Genomic DNA, 18,481 nt, shown 5'->3' on the forward strand with positions numbered 1-18,481 from the left:
GCAGGGCAGAGAGGACAGTCAGCAGCACCAGTCCAGGAGAGTCTGGGCTGCCTGTGTGAGAATATTCCATGCCAGGTGTCTGCCTTGGGGTGAGCTTTTATTTTTTTGGCACAGATCAAGCCAAAATGGTGTAGCTGTTTCCAGGAAAGAGATTAAGGAAGGAGTACATTGCTTTGCACGCTAAGAGACACCGATATCCTCTAAAGGAGCTCAGGCCATGCAGCTTGGTGGAAAGCAGCACGGATGCTATCTCACATCTCATGGACCCACACACAGCCACGCTGCAGAGCCACGCACAGCCCGCATGGAACAATGACACCTTCCACCCCATTGCTGTGCAAGGCTGGAACCCCTCGATCTATCCCATGCTCCCCACTCTGCTGATGGCACACGGCACATTGGCTCTGGAGAGAGCCTGGGGTGCTTCACTCCCCAGAGGTATTTCTCCTCCAAAAGCTGCCTTTGGAGCTAAGCACCTATGACCATAGTGCAGGGAAGCCAAGTATTCAAGAAATAGGAAATGCTCAGCCCCTGTGCACATGCGTTAATGATGCAGCCTTTTAATTACGTCACCACATACTATATTTTCCCACAGGGCACGGCCTCGCTTAGCACACAGGATGGGCCCCAGGCCCCGGGGAGGGAAGCAAGGCTGTGCACTGCTGGCAGCCACCGTCTGCAGGGCCCCCCCTCATCCGCTGCAGAAGCTAGGAGGTGTGCGGTAAATGAAGCAGGGTTGTAGGAAGGGAGGGGGCATGCTCAGAGGGCCGCTTTGCAGGACGGGGCTCTGTCCTTGTTGCTGCAGCAGCTACCAGACAAGAGGAACACCCATCTGGTTGGTGCCAGCAGTGCCACTCAGCCTGCCACAGGGACATCCAAACCTGCTTCCCACTGGCTGGGTCATCTTTGGCCAGAGGGCTGGGGGAAAACCTCCTGCCCTCCTCTAGCTGCTTTTGGGCAAGCCTGAAGATGGCCTGTTAGCTCCCTTTTAGATAGCTCTTCCTAGCAGCACTGTGGAGTCTGTTGCTTTCTGTGCACTTTTCCATCAGCAAGCTGCTGGTTTTGCTGGCAGATTATGGGCATGATAGATGCTAGAGGACTCAAAGGGAGTCCTTGGGGACTTGGTGGCCACCCTTCGTGTTCCATGTGCTCTTGGTGCTCCCCTAAAAGCTGTGGTTTAGCAGATCGATCTGGTCAGTGCTACCAACCACCTTAGCAGAGATGCTCAGAGCAGTGTGGGGACCAGTGTGTCCCTTCAGCATCTGCAGGAGGAGAAGAAGCTCAGTGATTTTACCCTTCTTGGCAGGCAGGGTGAGCTCTGAAGCCTTTCTTTCAAGAAGGATGTGGAAGCACCAAAGAGAGTTCAAAGCTGGGCCAGAAAAATGACCCAGGGGCTGGAAAAGGAGCCTTTTGCTGCAGCCTGGAGGAACTCAAGCCATTCAGCTTGCTGCAGGGAAGCACTGAAGACAGCTGCAGCTTTTCGCGTCATCGCAAGCCTGCTTGCAGCAGGGGCCAAAATCATGTTCCTTGCAATAAATTACCAGGAGCCAGTGACATCGAGTATTTGGATGATGAATTGCACACACATTCAGCATGATCAAAACAAAACTTCTGGGTGTGGGCACTTCCCTGGCTGCTGCAAGGCTGTGAGCCCCAACCAAAATCCCATCGGGGCTGCTGGGCACCTGCAACTACAGCTTGCTTTGTCTCCTATTCAGATGGTCACTGAAGTGGGAAGTTGAGTCTTGATACCCATATCTGAAAGCAACAGGGTGGCTTTTTCCCTGGCTGTGTCTGTTTCTCTGGCTGTGTCTCCTCCACGTGTCCTCGTGACCACCTTGCAGCAAAAAGCCACAGCCCAGAGCAGAGCACAGCTCGATCCAGCCCAGTCACAGCAGGACCAGGGCCTTGGAGCTGCTGAGAGCTCCTGTGGTGAGCCATTATACAACCATAAGACTAGAGGAGGAATAGCAGAAAGGAATCTGGTCCACTATTAGCCCCTGGGGAACCGAGGGAGCTTTCTTGCTTTAATTACTTTGCAGACCTATTAAGGCTGCTGCTACAGTCCTCGGCGGGGCTGCAGGCACCTGAGCAGTGCAGAGCAGGAGGTCCCTGGCTGGGACGGTGGATTTGCAGGCAGGAAGGGCCATGGTCTCACACGAGCTGATCTGTGCAGCTCAGTCCAACCACGTCTTCTGTGTGCCAGAGGGGAGAGCTCTCCACCAGACTGGGAAAGCCCAGAGGGTCCCGCTTTATCTCCTTACATGTTTTAATTCATCACAGGAGCTTTTAGAAGCTTAAGCTTTTGGAAAGGCAGCTGATTAGTCAGCCCTTCAGACAGCCCAGCTAACCACATCTCCTGCCTCCAGAGCTGCTACAACGGGCTCAGGAGCATCTCCCTTGCTCCCTCCTACAGGCAGCAAAGCTACTTTACAGCCTGCCCGAGCCTGTCCACCTGCACACACGAGAAGAGGTTGCTGTAGCCAGGAAACCTAAGCCCCAGACCTGCAGTCTTTCTATAAACAGCAGGTAGGTGGACACTCAAGGTGCATCCACAGTGCCCAGCCTGGCAGACCCTGGAACTCTCCCACATCATCCCTAAGGTACACACAAGTTTCAGCAGCCTGCTCCATTCCTGCACCACAACCTGCATTTTGACTGCCTGAGCAACCCTTACTGAGATAAGGGACCCAGTTTCTCATGTCTCACAGGACAGAGGAGTTTTTATCTGTCTGCTGAGCCTTGTGGCTTGTTTTTGGCAAAAGCCTCTTCCAGTGACTTGGTTCTGCAGGCCCGGCGGGATGGAGAACTGCCACTTCCCATGGAACCTGTTCCAGTGGTTTAACATCCGCGCTGTTAACAATCTTTATTTTCAGCTTGAATTTGTCTGGCGTCAGCTTCCAACCAGTGGTTCTTGCTCTTTCTTTTTCCACTAGATTAAAGAATCTTCAGCATCCAAAGCTCACTCCCTGTGGAGATCCGTGCATCCTGTTCAAGATGCGGCTGGTCGTTCCTCCAGCAGGGCTGGGCTGATGCAGTTCTTAACATCACCCGTGACCTTGTTGTGCTTCTTGGACAGCTTAAGGCTTTCCTACCCAAATCCCACACAAAGATCTGGCAGCGGCAGCCCCCTGGGCAGCACAGACTTTGCATGGCGCAGCACCAGCACCAAGCCCTGCCTAGAGGTGGCTCTTGCACCCAGCAGTCCTCTGCAGCTGTTGACATCTCTGCCTGGGATTGCATTGCTTTTGCTGTGCTTCTCCTCTTCCTTCCTGCCCCAACGGCTGTGAGTGCATCATCTCACCCCACTCTTTCACAGCTGTGGCCACGATGCCTGCGCTGTGTGCTTATGGGGGCTTGCTTCAGCTTGGTTGCTGGCTGGTCCTGCAGGCGGAATATCTTCTTGTGGTTAGGAAAAGGAAACGAGGTCACGTTTTTCAATGGCTGTCCAGTGAGTCCCAAAGCACGGCACGTGGCACTGCCAGGAGAGTTGCTCCATCCCCAATTACGTGCTAACATGGATGCACACAGCAGCTGGGAGAGGTACAGCTTCACCCAGCAGTGCATTCGGGCTCGGCATCAGCTGCTTGTCCCATAGCTCTGGGTCTCCCCAGCAGCACAACCCTCAGAAGTCTGCTGAGCCATTGTGCACTGGCCCTGAGCAGGCGAGCTCCCTCCCCACAAGCAGAGCAGATGGAGCAGCAGTCAGAGTCCTTTTGTCATCACCTCTCCCTAACAGGGTCCAGGCAATGGAGGCGGCAGGAAGGGAGCAGAGCCACAGGATCAGGCAGGTTAGAAACCAAATACAATTTGTTTGCTGTTTTCCCTTCATCTGCTACTTTTCACCATCACACTACTTCCCTCCATTCTGCTGGTAGCTGTGTGCCATGCTCAAGAGCACCTTGCTATCCCCACCACCCCTGCAGCTGGTGGCAGTGGGTGGCTGGGTGCACAGCATATGCATGGCATGGCTCTTCTGTGCACATGTCCCACAGCCCCAGTGGGTGGGAGCCGTTGCTGCAGGCAGCTCACAGCTTTGATGCTTTTCAAAGTCCAAGCATACGCACTTCAGATACTTTTTTTTTTTATGGAGCACAAAGAGGGAAAGGCCCCTTAACCCAATGTGACAGTGAGCAGAGTGCAAGCACTTTAAATCTGTCTCCTGGTTTGCAGATAAAAGGAGCCTCAGAGCAGGCTCACAGATAGAATGCAGCCAGGGTGTGGAGAGCAGGGGATGCTGCAGCCCTCAGCATAGCCATGGCTGGAAGAGAAACAGAGCCCCTCGGAACTGCACCAGGCAGTTCCCATGCAGCTTTGGGTCTTCACATGGCCCAGAATTTCATCCCTCTTTCCAGCAGCCAGAGCCCATGTACCACACAAGCCACTTCTGTGCATTCTCTCCACTCCCTTCCTCTCCCCATCTGCAGGCATCACTTGCGCCAGAGCCCATACTCCAGTGTGCAGGGCAGATGGGGGTGTCAGACACCCGTGCTGCAGATTTACGGTCACAAAGAACAGCTTCCATGTGTGTGAGCTCTATTGGACCGGCTCCTTCTCCCCACCCTTCGTTGCTCCCCGCATGGGGACACTGTTACCCTCTGCCACAGGGCCCCATCAGCAGGGCAGGGATGGGTGCAGGTGGATGGATGCAGCCCCCAACCCTGGATGGGGGTGATTATTGCAGCACAGCGCGAGGCAGGAGAGGCTTGGCTGGGGAGAAGCTGGGACCTTCAGCTGTAAGGAGCAGCGTGGCCGCCAAGGCAGCTCGGCTAACGAGCGCTCAGGGGAACGTGCAGCAGGCGGGGAGCCCTGCTCCCAACCCTGGCACCTTGGCCAGGACACGCAGTAACTTTCCCATTGAGTTCCTCAGTGCCTGTGGGCTAAGCAAAGGAGGTGAAAAATTGCTGGCGGCATCCAAGCGTCCGAGTGCAGTCCCACCAGGCGCGGCCCGCCGCACCGCCGTGGTGCTTTCCCAAGGACGCCATCAATTCACACACAGTATTACACTGTCTTTTCCTACCACGGCTGAGCAGGCAGCCTCTGCCATTGCTTTGCCCTGTGATCCCTCGAAGCCTTTTCTCACGCCCCCGTATGCTGTTTATTAAACTTAGATGGAGGAAGTTTTAGCACCTAATGCAGGAGAACCTTGTCCCTCACAGCCTTTGGAAGAAGGTTCAAGAGATGCCACAGTTATCAGGAAATCTGAGTTTGGTTTTCAGCTTTGGCCTTTTCGTTGGGTTTGTGTTTCTCTGGCCCTCCCTAGAAGCATACGCAAATTTCTGCGCACATAGGTGTAACCTCACAGCACTTCTTTGTGCATTAAGGGGGCAGACGTCAGTTCCAGAAATGGATAAAACAGAGGGGACTTCTGTATGGATGAGCATTTAAAAGTTTTGCATGCTCTAGCAGTCTAAAGAGATAGCTCACACTTACCTTGGGGCCTCTGCAATGAAATGAACGTTTTGCACCATTCTGGACTGCTTCAGAGTGATATTAACCAGGGTGATGTATTATGTCTACTGCATGCCTAAAAGGAGCAGATAGCTCCTAAATGCCAGATGGGCTTTTCAAAGGCATTGCCCCATGAAGGGTGAATATCAGTGCCGCTTCTCCCCTCACTTCATCTACTCCCTGCTCCCACACACGTATGGATGGGCTCAGATGCATGCAGACAGACTTACGGACACGAGAAGCTCTGCCTGAAGGGCTTCTCAAGCACATGCCACGCAGTCAAGCCCTGATTGCTTTACGGCTGGCTGCCCCGATCGCTCAAGAAGAAAAAGCACTTCAATGATACTCAACCAAGTTCTCTCAGAAATAACAAGGCATTAAAACACTTGAGAGCAGCTGCATTAAGCTTGGCAGAAGCATTTATATTCCGCAGCCTGAGCACATCCATGCCCAATTCAAGGCACCCAATTTCTCCTGTTTTCTTCCCATTAGTTGCAAGAGAAGCCCATTTCTGCAGGTCTGCCATTGGATGAAGGCTCAGGTGTGGTCTGAAGGCTCACAGCACAGCCCACAGCAGCATCACCCCACTGCAGAGAGCTGTGCACTGACCTTTCTATTCCTGTACACAGCAATGTCTCCAGCGCATGGCCCTGGCTGTGCACATTCCCTGGCCCCATGCAGACAGCGTATGCCAGGTCTTACCAGGTCCCTTGTGCCACTCGCTGCACCGTGCCACAAGGGCAGCACCAAAGTGAGCAGGACCAGCAGCAAACTGCCACACTCACTCAGGCAACAGCACAGCCTTCTCTCAACAGCCTCTGCCTTGTGCCCATCCCACCTGCAGAAGAGTCTTTGTGATAGCAGCCAGCAGGTGTGTTGGGTTTCACGGCGCGGTGACCCCGCACAGGTCCATCCAGACACTTTCATCCCCCTGATAGCTCCCACGGGAAAATAGCAGTCACCGTACTGCCATGTGGGTCACAGTCTGATCTCCACAAGCTTTTTTATGCTCACATCTTTGAAGTCCCGGACTAATTTGCACCTGCTCGTGGCTCTTTTAAAGCTCACGAGCAACACCGGTGCTTGTGCAGGACTGTGTTACTGGGACGTGAGCAGCAGAGCAGCTCTGGAGCACATGGGAGAGCAAGGAAGAGGCCACAAGAGGCATGGTGTCTGATTTAGTTGGAAAATTATAACAGCAGTAATTTGAATAACTTAATTGTCTTTATCAGCTCAGGGCATATTCCCCAAACTCTCCCCTTGTGTTGCCCTGAAGAAACCCTGTAAACTCCTTCCTGGGGTGAGCAGAGCAACCAGCCGCCCTGTCTGCTTCTCCACTTACAAGGTGAGGGATTTCCTAGACCAAAGGGAAAATAGAACAGATCGGATGGAAAGGAAACCTGCTACTTTTAAAGAGATTTTGCATACTCTTTCTTTATTCTCACCCTGTGTGGGAAGACCCAGCCATCCAGGAGGGGTTTTGGAGAGCAAGGAATGATGCAGGGCATCACTGAGAACCACCAGGTCTCAGCTGGAGATGGGACTGCAGCACAACCTTGCCCTGGAATGCCCCCCTATAGTCACTGGCATTGCTGCTGTGGCACTGGCCTCCCTGCCATGCTCCCAACCTCTGGGCACTGGAAGAAGTTCCAGCCACAGCAACAAAGCTCTCCCATCTGCTTCCAACATGCTGCATTTGACATTAACTAATGTCTCCTATTAACACTGAATGAAACAGATCTGGAAAAATTCATTTGCAAGCAGAGTTCAAACAGGCCACAAGGAGAGGTGGATTCTCAGCTGTGTCCTGGATATTTCTGTGGCGAAGCCAAGCATCTGCAAGAGGGGTCAGGGATAAAGGCAGCACATCATTCTGGGTGCAGGGAAGAGAAAAACCAGATCCCCCCTAAAACCTGGCTGTGAGAAGGGTGTATCTGTGCGATTGGCCCCGGGCAGACCTACCGGCAGGGGGTTGAAGTTCTGGTCCACCAGGTGGTTGTGGCCATGGTCAAGGAAGGAGTGCCGCACCACTACATCAATGCCTTGGCTGGCCAGCAAGCCCAATGTATTCAGCCACCTGTGTCGAGGAGACAGGGTTAGGCCACTGTAGGGACCCGAGCTTGTCTGTGCTCCCACCCATTGTGCTGTCATCAGCAAACTAAGCCAGCCCCAGCCCACGTGTCCTGGGCATGTTCCTATACCTGCCCCTAGAGCAAGGAAAACCTTCCTTGATCCTTTGTGATCACAGTTAGCTCTGAAGATTGCAACAGGATCTATGTGCTGCTGAGCTGTGCCATTGGACAAGCCCGAGAATCCACAATAGCTGTGGTTTCTAAGAAGGGCAAAATATAGTTTCCAGACTTGGACCTTGTGCTCTGAAGAGCTTCAGTTGCCCAGAAAGGGATGCAAGGAGTGAATGCATGCAAAGGTGCGTGGCTGCAGAATGGGGAAAGGGCGGCGAGGCTGTGGGGTGCAAGCCCCAACCCCAGAGCTGGGGTGCACAGAGGAGCGCTGTGCACAGAGCCTGTGGCAGTGGTGGCAGTGCCCTCGTGCCAGGAGCTGTGTCACTCACAGGAACCCGGCCGCATAGGAATCGGAGAGGTTGTTCATGCCTCCAGCAGAGGTAGCACCGACGCCTTCCAGCCAGATCTTCTTGCCCGGTGTGTACGTGTTCACAACCTGCACAGGGAACAACACACATCAAATGCGGCACCACTCTCCTGTTCCCACAGGGCAGGTGCAATTTGCATGTCTCTGACATGTAATGGCTGTGTTCACTATAGAGACTGTGGCAGGGGCAACCTGGCGGCTTGCAGAGGGAGGAGAAATAGATGCCACTGTGGGAGCAACATGGGACGGGGCAGCCACAGCTGGGCACCAAAGCATCAGGGGCTCCAGATACACGGGCACCACACAATGAATCCTCTTCAGCAGCCTCGCTTCTCCAGGCCGGGCTATGTACTCCTGCAGCCAGATGTCTGCAAGCTCCACAGCCCAGGAGCACGCTGCACAGCCTGACGGATCCTGCCCCATTAGTGAGGAACACTGGAATGTGCTGGATGGACTGGGATCCCTCAAAGCTGTTAAATACGCCAGCTCTGGGCTGCCTCCCACTCACAGCCTGTGAGAGTCGACATCCCTGACTGAAGCCCCAGAGGTGTTGGCATCCTGCCTGTAATTATCTAAGCCCGCCACCTTCCCCAGTCAGAGAGGAAGCAATAAAACAGGGAAGTGGACAAGCCCAGCTGCTCTAATCAGCCCCGGCAGGATGCACGGACTCAAAGCCAAGCTGGAGGCTATTAGCACCCAGCACTGTGCTTTTGCTCAGCCACACTGGCATTCCCAGGAGAGCTCTTCCCACTCCCCAGACCCAATAGAGGGCAGCTCCTCACTGCTGCGGGTCTGGGGCTGGATGGGAACCAGGACCCCCCAGGGCTGCACCATGTCTCCACCTTGCTGCCCATGGCTTTCCTGGCCATCCCATGACCTTCCCCAGCAGTGAGACATGTATCACTAGTTTGGTGCAAGCAGGGTAGGACTGTGCCCCATGCTTGTCCCTGTGCCCAACTCATGCTCCCTGCCAAAGGTGGGTCACTCATGCATGGGGATGGTCCCTGGGTTGTGCAGGACAACACAGCAAGCAGCTCCTATCTGGTTTTGCTGTGCCGACCCACGTGTCCCCTTTCCTGGGGCCTCTTTGAGTTGTTTGCTCATCCTACAGTTTCTTCTTGCAGGAATTACAGCAGCGAGACATCATGGTGACTGATACAGTAAGAAAACCTTGACAATACAAGCAAATGGACAGTCCTCTCACTCCAAAACACTTTGCTCTTATTAGATGTTCATCCTTTGTTGCAGGGTTGGCAGCTGAGCTGCCCATAGCCCCAGTCCCTGTGGCAGCTGAACCAGGGGACCCCCAAAGTTCCCATTTCTTACACAGTGGCTGCAGCCTGGAGCTGTCCTGTGGGCAGCAGGGATGGAGTGGCTCACTGCATGCCGCACTATCCAGAGCAAATCACGAATCACCCTGGAATTGTAATAGACACCTAGGGCTGGCCAAGTTGCTACCCCATCTCCTCCTCCATCCCCAGGGTGGAGATACCATCCCTCCACCCCACCCTGCAAGCTTGGGATTGCTGCACCAGCCCCACACCTTGAGCAGTGCCCAGCCCAGGCACTGAGCTGCAGTACTGTGAGCACAGTGCCCACTAACCCTTGCAGACTGTGCACTCACTTTCTGGATTTTCCTGATCTGGTCGGACAGTGTGTCTAGCAGGCGTGTTTTCAGGAAGTCGGTCACTTTGGCCACTCGGCCATCGATGTAGTAACTGCAAGGAAAACAAGATGACAAGAATGAAATTAGTGGCATTAGTTCTGCCCCTGTCCGTGTCCTTCTGTCCCACTGCTGTCTCACACCAAGAAGCCTTTTTCCCTCCAGGAGAGGACCTCTGCAGAGGTGCTGTGTCCTCTCCTACATCCCTCGTCCTGCTAACACAGGAGTGCCTGCTGCCCTGGACATGGCACTGAGCATTTCCCATCCAGGGGATTCCTGCTCTCCACGTGCTCGCTTCAATGAAACATGGTTATAGTGCTGCCAATCAGAATCCGAATCATCTGCATCCAGGTGTGGGAGGAAGGGTTTGAAATGCCTGAGTGCTGGCTCCTGGTTCCAGGACATAAGGTGAAGCAATCCATCTTTGGGGTGAAAACATCCTGAATTGGAGTTGGTCCCAAACATCTTGTCCGGAAGGAGTGATCAGTGCTGGCACCCTTCACACAGCAGCCATAGGTGAGGCAATGCAGAGGGTCAGGAGGTCTCAGGATTGGAGCACAAATCCTATAGCACCTACATCTGTCCCTTTGGGTCCCTCCCAGGCATGCTGGGCTGCTGCACTGGGGGTTCTGGGAGCTGCCCTCCAACCTTTGTCATTGGTGCTGGAAAAATGGCAGGGAAAGAGGCTCCCTCAGTACTTGAAATGTGGAGATGTGGATAAGAAGAGCGCAGCAGGGCTTTTTGATAATGCACGGGATTGGAGGATGCTGTTACAGACACATACATGTGTACCAGGGATTGCATACTCCACTTGTTGTCCTGGGGTGTGAAAAAAAGGCAGCTTCACCTTCCCAGAAGTATCAGCTCCTTTACAGGTGTGGTTTCTCTATGAGAAGCATCTCATCCAGAGTAAGGCCCCATGTGCACTGGGCAGCCCATTGCTGAGTGTCTTTCTGAGATTGAGTCTAGCAAACGAGAAAGGCAGCAGTGACGTCTCCTTGCAGGGATGTTGTTAGCAGAGTGAGCAGCCAGCAGCTGTGGGGGAGCCTCTCCACATGGGTACAGAGGTGCACACGAGGGCAGAAGCCTCCCCAAAGGATGCTGCAGCTTGAATCAGGCTTGGCCAGGACACGCAGAACACGTGCAACATGCATGAACGCTCAGAGAGGATTTTAGCTTCTCAATGCTCCAACTCACTGATCAGGTAACGGGGTAAGCGTGCTTGGAGCTGTGCAGGGCTGCAGGGGAAGGCGAGCAGCCAGCACTGCCTGGCCCAGAACGGAGATGAATTACAGACTCAACTTGCAGATGCCCTGAACATGAAGGGTCTCCTCTGCAAATCCTCTCCCAGGTGTGAAGTTCCAGCTTTGTCCCCCAAAAAACTCAGCATCGTGCCAGCCAGACTCTGGATTCACTCCAACCCTCTGTAATAGGGGGAAGTAGGAAAGAGGCATTTTGGCACATCTGTGCTGACAATACGGTGCTAAGGGCAGAAAGTTGCTCAGGGAGGGGGACTTGGGAAGTGTTTGACGTTGTTCAAATCGACCCTTATACAACACAGAACCGCTGGCTGCTGTGAGGACAGCAGGCCTGTGAGCAGCAGGCAGTGAGGGGGTTTACAGAGATTACTTTTTAAGACAAAATTACAAAGCAGCAGACTCTGGGGATGGCAGATGTTTGGATTTTAGTACAGCACTTAAGAACTGAACAGAAATGATTTTTGGCCTGCTGTGGCAAAAAAAAACCCACCATCACCTGGGCTGAAAACTGGCTGCAAGGCCATAAAAGGAAGGTTGTATGAGGTGGGAGAAGATGAAGTTAAAGATCTCAGCCTACAGCAGAGGACAAGATATCCGCTCTAACCAGGAGCAGCTCTGGGGCACAGCCACCACCAGGGACACTTCACACCTGCACTAACAACCCGGAGAAATAGGGGATGGCACAGGAATGAATAAACCTGCTGCTTCGGTCTCAGGACATCTAGCTCATACCCCATGGCTTTGGGTATTCAAGCAGAGCCTGAAGACAATTCCATTATTTCTCTAAGACTGGCAGAGATCTATTCTCAGGCACCAAGAGGTACATTCAACACCCAAAAGTGGTCAAGAGGGAAAACGGCACCAGCTGCACAAGAACTGTGAACCGAGGCCAAAAGGATGGGCTGGAGCTTCACCAGCTAGGCTGAGGTCTCTGGAGCCCTGGAACAAACTGAGCAGCACCAACACAGCCTGGTGGGTGGGTGCTGGCAATGGTGTGGCACCAGCGTTGGCCCCAGAGACCACGAGGATGCAGGGCACGTGGGTTCCCATAGCATAGGAGGCCACCGACCTGACTGCTGCCCCAGGTGACTGCTGTCAGCCCAGCACACCTCAGTCCTGTCACCTCTGGGATCACACTGCCTGCCTCACTTTTCTCTGGAAAGATCCACAACTTGCTGCGTGGGACCATGAGCATCACACTGGGTTTAATGAAGGCAGTGCACTGGCTCCTGGGCAGCTGGTTTCATTTACCTCCTTTCATTTTAAAGAGGAACCTTTGCCCCTATTATCTGACCTCTTCTTCTGTTGCAGTTAATTACATTAAAGCCCACTTCCCAAAGCTCAGGAATTTCCGGATCTACTTTGTTGCCTGCTGCTACAGGGAGAGTCTGCTAGGAATTAGGGCACCAGCCTGCTGGGGACGTGAACGGGTCCAGCCTCACTGCCAGCATCACACCAACTGCTACCAAATGGAGACATCCTCTGACACAGGCAGCCCTGTGCTCTGCCACTGTCCCATATGCCGAGGCCAGAGAGATGTCATCCAAACTCAGCACTGCAAAGCACTTTAAGCAGCATCCCATATGTGTCTGTGTGCATGACATCCCCGGTTTGCCACATGGTATGAGTGACTTTCCATATTGGAAGGTAGCATCATATTCTCCAAAGACTTGAAGGGATAGATGTCCATGACTTTGAAGATGCAAACATTTACTTGCCTTGCAAATAAATGAGTTTGTGGGCTGCAAAGACAGCCTTGCACAAGGATTTGCCCATTAGATTTGCCAAACTTTGAGGTCTGCACAGCACTTCAGGTGGAAAATCAGCCATACAATGACACACAGGAAGGGGACCAGGGCATGGGCACTGGTTAGGGAGACAATGAATCTTCACTGGATGCAAGACAGCAAGCTTTGGAGCAGAGCCAAAAGGAGATGTGGTTGTGGGAAGGGTTCTGAACTGTGGAAATCCACATTCAAAGACTGGCTGGATCCACAATAAACTGAGCATTCGCTCCTAACCAAACCATAAACTAAATTACACAAGAAATGCCAAAACTCTCCGAGCCTCTGTCAGTCCTAATTGCCACACCCTCTGCTAGTGGAAATTCCCTAAACATTTCTGAGCCATTCACACATCCCTCTCCAGCAACACATTACTTCTGAAGAGGGAGGCACACACGCTGAGTTACATATGTAAGTGAAACCATACTAAGAAAGACTGGCAAGCCTTCTTATTTACACCCTGTGTCACTTCTCAGATGTATTTCAGAGAAGAAATGGTCATGTGTTTTCACAGAGGATAGGGATCTCTGCAATGTATTCCCTTCTCAATTCCCCTTCTGGATAGAGTGCAACCTTTTCAAAGGAGTAACAGATTTGACAAATTTATAACCAATATCCCAGGAGAACATTAGGGTTTGGAACAGAAAGGCTCATAGTTGCCGTTAGAGAGCAGTTCAGTTTCCTGCTAATAATTTTCTTCTTGGATACAAAGGAGCTTGTTTTGTTTTGTTTTGCTGTTTGGAGCAGAGGGATGAGACACTGTTTTGACATTTACTCATAAACAGTACAGAAGCCCAGATTGGAGCTGTGGCTATTGTCAGTCCTCACAAAAGCAGACGGGTGCAACCCTCCCAAGCTGGAAGCCCAGGCAGGGGGAGCAGTGGCTCCCGTACCTACCTGGGTGGGAAGTGCTCAGCAAGTGACATCCCAGCCATGCTGCCTACCTGTAGGGAGCTGTAACCCCACCTGCCTGCAGCACCTGGTCCCAAAAGGAAGGATCCCAGAGCCACAGCTCCCTGCATAAAGGCTGGCTGCTTCTTCCTGCAGTGCATCCAAGGGCTTGGCCCAGCCATCAAGCCCTGTTTCAGCAAGCGAATTCCTGGGCTAAGTAAATGCGATCAGCACATCGTGTAATCATGAAAAGCAAACTCCCAGCTGAGGCATAGATCATCATTGCACAGCGTGAGTCTGTAAGTAACACAAATCCCACTCCAAACACTCTGCTACCCCACTGCCCTGCTTGCACAGAGCTGCTGCCTCAGGGAAGCCTCAGGAGTCAGGTAGCAGAGCAGCACAGCAAGGCACGTGGCTCCCCAGAAATGGGACTTGCTGGGTGCCAGCCAGGGCTGCTGCCATAAACCACTCTCAGATGCAGACAGTTGCTTCCGCAGGAGGCTCTGAGGTTAACACACCAACACAGAGCCCCTGGGCTTACTTGCAGGAAAACCTCACGTCTTAAAAGCCACTGAGCTCTTTCTAAGTGTAGGTCTCCAGGTGGGCTTTACAAAAGGAGCTGGGATCTGCAGGAGAGGAACAAATGTCCCCATAACCTGGCCAGTATACCTCAAAGAGATTGTGGATGCCCCATCCCTGGAGGCATTCAAGGCCAGGCTGGATGTGGCTGTGGGCAGCCTGGTCTAGTGGTTGGCAACCCTGCACGTAGAAGGGGGGTTGAAACTTGATGATCAATGTGATCTTTTTCAACCCAGGCCATTCTATGATGATTCTATGAAGTGCCAGAAGGGGATCAGCAGCACTGACAGGTGATGGGATGGGATACTCTGAATGGGAGGAGATGAGATGGCATGTTCCACTCCAGCAAAGTAGCCTGAGCTCCCTTGAAGACCCAGTGCTAAGCTCAAATTAGGACAGAAGCCCAGCCAGGACCTGAGACCCCAGCTTCACTGCTCAAGACACCAGAGCAAATGCAGTTTTTCAGGACGCAGGGAGGTTTCACCCTGCTGCTTCCAAAGGTGCATGCCATCAGCCTAGCTTTGGACCAGCTGCAATGGGGCTTGGTTTCCAGTGGGCAGGCATGTTTTTAGCCTCTGTTTCAGCTTCCGGGGTGAAACATGCCCACTTCTGCTGCAGAAGAAGGGGCAATGTCTCGTTTTCCTATTTAAAGGACAAGAACAGCAGATGTGGCTCCTACTATTTGTCCCCTTCCACATCCAGCCAGCCCAATCATTTTGCTCTGGACACCGTCAGATCACTCCAATTAGTGTAGGAAAGCAGAAGGAATGGTGAATACCTACTGTTGCCAGGTAACAGCATCCACTGTGCTGCCAGCCACTTTCATGAACCTACAGGAAACAGAGGAAGAAATCATGTCAGTCCAAACTTGTCACAGATGTCCATAAGGAAGGGGAAATCCTAAAACAACCTACATCACAGGATACCAAGGATGGTCACTTTTGAAGGTTAGAATGCATACAGGCAACAGCAACCATTGGTTTGGTCAAGAGAACACAACGGTGCTCTGTGGTGCATGGATATCCAAGAGCCCAGGGGTGCACGGATATCCTTGCTGCCCAAGGAAGGGAGCTGCATGCCCTGCAGCCCCGACTGCCCCCGTCTGGCCTGCAACCAAGGGTGGGAGAGAAAGGAGAAGGTTTATGGGGAGAGAAGGGACATTTGATCAGGCCAGTTGGCAAGGGGGGCAGAAACAGCCAGCAAGCTTTGCAGCACACAAGCCTCTAATCAGGTCTGAAAAAAAGAGCAGCAAACTTCAGCCTAAATATAGCTCGGAAACAATCATTCTAACTTTAAATTAATGACGATAGTCAATTACAGACTGGGACGAAAGGGCATCTGGACCCTGTGAAGCATAAGAGGACACTGGCAAAGGCAGAGGTAATAAATCCCTGCGGACAGGAGGGAAGAGACACAATTAGAAATGGAAAAACAATAACGTGCTGTAATAGCACTGATGCGTCCCCACTCCTCCTGCCCAGCAGTGCAGAGGCTGTCAGTTCCCAGGCTCGCTCTCCAGCAGCGCTCTGTGTCCCCATGAGGGGCAGCAGAGCAGTGGCTTTGGGGCCGGCTCCTCCTTGGCCATCCAGGGCAGCAGGACAGAGCAAGAAGTACAAATCCTGCACCACTCATGCAGGGCACCTGGCTCAACGGTGCTGTCACTCAGTCACAAAGGGCACCTGCTGAGGATGCTCCTCTGCAGAACTCACTGCTCGCACCATGCCTGCAGTATCACTGCCAGCACACCCCAGTCCTTGTGCGGGGACCGAAAGCAAAACCCCACAATCTCCAGCATTCCTAGAGTGGCAGAAGCAGTGTCTCTGACTGCTCTGTCTCCTTAGGAAACTAACAGACCTTTTTGTTTTCCTTTTCTGTCCCCAGGAGAGTGAAATACATTGACTAGTTCTACTCATTTTCAAATTTTTCTATTAAAGATACATAACCACCCAATTTTGCTTTCTGCATCTATTTTTCTTTCCACCTTTAAATGGAGATTTGTTGCAAGTCACAGATCAAAATTTCCCCTGTTAAATCTGGGTCTTGATGGTGAAGCTGCGCATGGAGCACATTGGATAACTCAAACTCTGGGAACCTGGATCAGCTCAATAGCCAGCAAGTGGTACTGCAAGAGCCAGAGATGAAAGCCTAGTGCAGGTGGAGACCCAGCGGTGCACAGGTATCCGAATATTCACAGCTTAGGAATGCAGATGTTATTAATCCTTTATTCCTGAAGCACCTGTGCTGCTCAAACCCTGGATTCCAAGGCCGGTGAAGAACCATGCAGACCTGCAGTCCGACCAGAGCTGGCACATGTCTGTCTGGGATTTCCTGGGCTATGCGATGTGCACATGTGCAGCACCACGCAGGCAGAGCAAACCAGAGGCTTCCGGCATGGATCAGATCCCTGCACATGTGCCGTGCAGATGCTCAGTGCTGGTGCAGTAAATCTGCCATTTCCTTACACTGGGCTCCGCGAACAACACTGAACTCTGAGATGCACATGCACTGAGTCACCTCTAGGAGCCGCGGGACAAGCTCAGCCTGCTTAGGGCAACATCCCATAATTCGGGCGGCAGCCCCAGCCACTGCAGCATCCCTGGCTGGGCTTCCACGTGGCAGAAACCTCTGCACATCCTCAGAATCAGATGAGGCAGAACCTCCAGGTGGGAGAGAATACATCTCCTGTCCTGATTCAATCCCCCCCAGTCATGGAGCACCCACTGCGACCTTACGCAAATTGCTCCCATGGCTAATTAGCTTCCAAGTATGTTATTTCTCATCTGAATGTGTCTGTCTTCAGCCTCCAGCCACTGGAACTTCCTAGGTTTATTCCTGATACATTAAAGAGCCATTTGCATTTGGAAATCTCCTTCCCATGAAGGTAATTGCTGATTGTCAACCTTGAAATAAAAAATAAAAAAAAAAAAAAACAAATTAAAAAGTGATCCTGTAGCAAAGAATGCAGCTGCAGAAGGGAGACAAATGACCACCTCACAGCCTCCCAGTGGTTTAGCACTGTTTGACTCCCAGAGCTGGACTTCACAACCATGTGTTGCTCCATCTGGTACACCCTGGTGAACTATGCAAGCCAACTGCACCATAGCTTTGCTACCAGAAGAGCTGGCTCTTGAAAGCTGGGGCAACAGCCAAGCTCTGAAGGACAGCACACTCCTATCTATGTGGACTTTTCTGCCTCACCACCTTTCTTAGAAGTCAAACGGGGTCAGCACCCATTCCGTGGCTCCAGCTAGAGCAGCCTACTCCATCTCTGCTCACGTGGAAGGCATCGCATACCTCTGCACATCTCTGTAACATTCTTGGTTCTATTACATCTTTTCTGAGATGAAATTACTGAGATTGTAGATAGCAATCAGGATGAAGGCACACCATGTACCCATACAACACTATCATCTCATCTATGTCTTCTCTTACTCGCTTTGTTCTCCTTGTACAGGTGATGGTGATTTCAGCTTTTCAGCCATCCAGATCCGGTTTCAGTTACAAAGACTGTCTTAACTCTTTCCTCCTGAAAGAGTAATAGGTGGACCTTTGCTTGTACCTTAGATCTTCGCTATAAAACCAGCTGCAAAATGCCTGATCACATTCTTCACATCCTGTTTTAATGTATTTATGAATGCATTTCAATGTATTTATGAATGCACGTCCACAAGCTTAATGGCACATGAACGTGAGTTTACGCTGCAGTATCCTTCCCTTTGCATCATTAGTTATTTGTCTTGTGGCTTCATTTTTTCCACAGAATTCTTGCTCTGGACCCATGCAGTATCCTGGTTCAGCCTGTGCCACCCCCCCCAGGAGATGCAGCACATGAGAGATGGCTCTTGGGACCAGCAGACTCCACGGGATCAGGACACTGAGCCACCTTCTGCCATCCTTGTTGCCAGCAGTCCTGGGGACCACCTGGGCAAAAGATTATTATGTTTTGTTCTGACGGCATGAGCCTTAACATATGTTAGCATCCTAATAGCTTTCCCTCATGTTTCTTCTCTTCCAGCACTGAATATATGATTCAATCATACATTAACCTCGTGTCTGATTCCTGATCTACTGTTAAAGTCTTTGTTAAATCTTTGTTAACTCCTTAGAATCCTACTTTTTTTTTTTTTTTTCCCCCCAGGCAAATTCTGAGCAGTCCTGGGATTCCCGTACCCACAGACACAGTAGGTAGCTAAGGTGTCCTGCTCTCTGACAGCTCAGGCTGCATGAATAGTCTAATTAAC

At 52.0% G+C, this 18,481-nt stretch overlaps 1 protein-coding gene across 3 annotated transcripts in view; it reads right to left on the reverse strand.

Moving 5' to 3' along the window:
* HPSE2 (heparanase 2 (inactive)) overlaps window positions 1-18,481 on the reverse strand; it is a 77,986-nt gene that overhangs the window by 1,771 nt on the left and 57,734 nt on the right. For 2 of the 3 annotated variants that reach the window (XM_052677247.1, XM_052677246.1), the window contains 4 exons: window positions 15,023-15,070; window positions 9,686-9,779; window positions 8,024-8,130; window positions 7,414-7,528 (listed from right to left, as the gene is read on the reverse strand). In XM_052677247.1, coding sequence (XP_052533207.1) covers window positions 7,414-7,528; window positions 8,024-8,130; window positions 9,686-9,779; window positions 15,023-15,070 — 364 coding nt within the window. Of the gene's footprint in view, window positions 1-67; window positions 6,809-7,413; window positions 7,529-8,023; window positions 8,131-9,685; window positions 9,780-15,022; window positions 15,071-18,481 lie in introns of those variants that run through there. The other variant, XM_052677248.1, reaches the window with a different exon arrangement.

The sequence above is a fragment of the Tympanuchus pallidicinctus genome, unplaced genomic scaffold (assembly GCF_026119805.1).
Source record: "Tympanuchus pallidicinctus isolate F22 unplaced genomic scaffold, pur_lepc_1.0 scaffold16, whole genome shotgun sequence".
Taxonomy (NCBI): domain Eukaryota; kingdom Metazoa; phylum Chordata; class Aves; order Galliformes; family Phasianidae; genus Tympanuchus; species Tympanuchus pallidicinctus.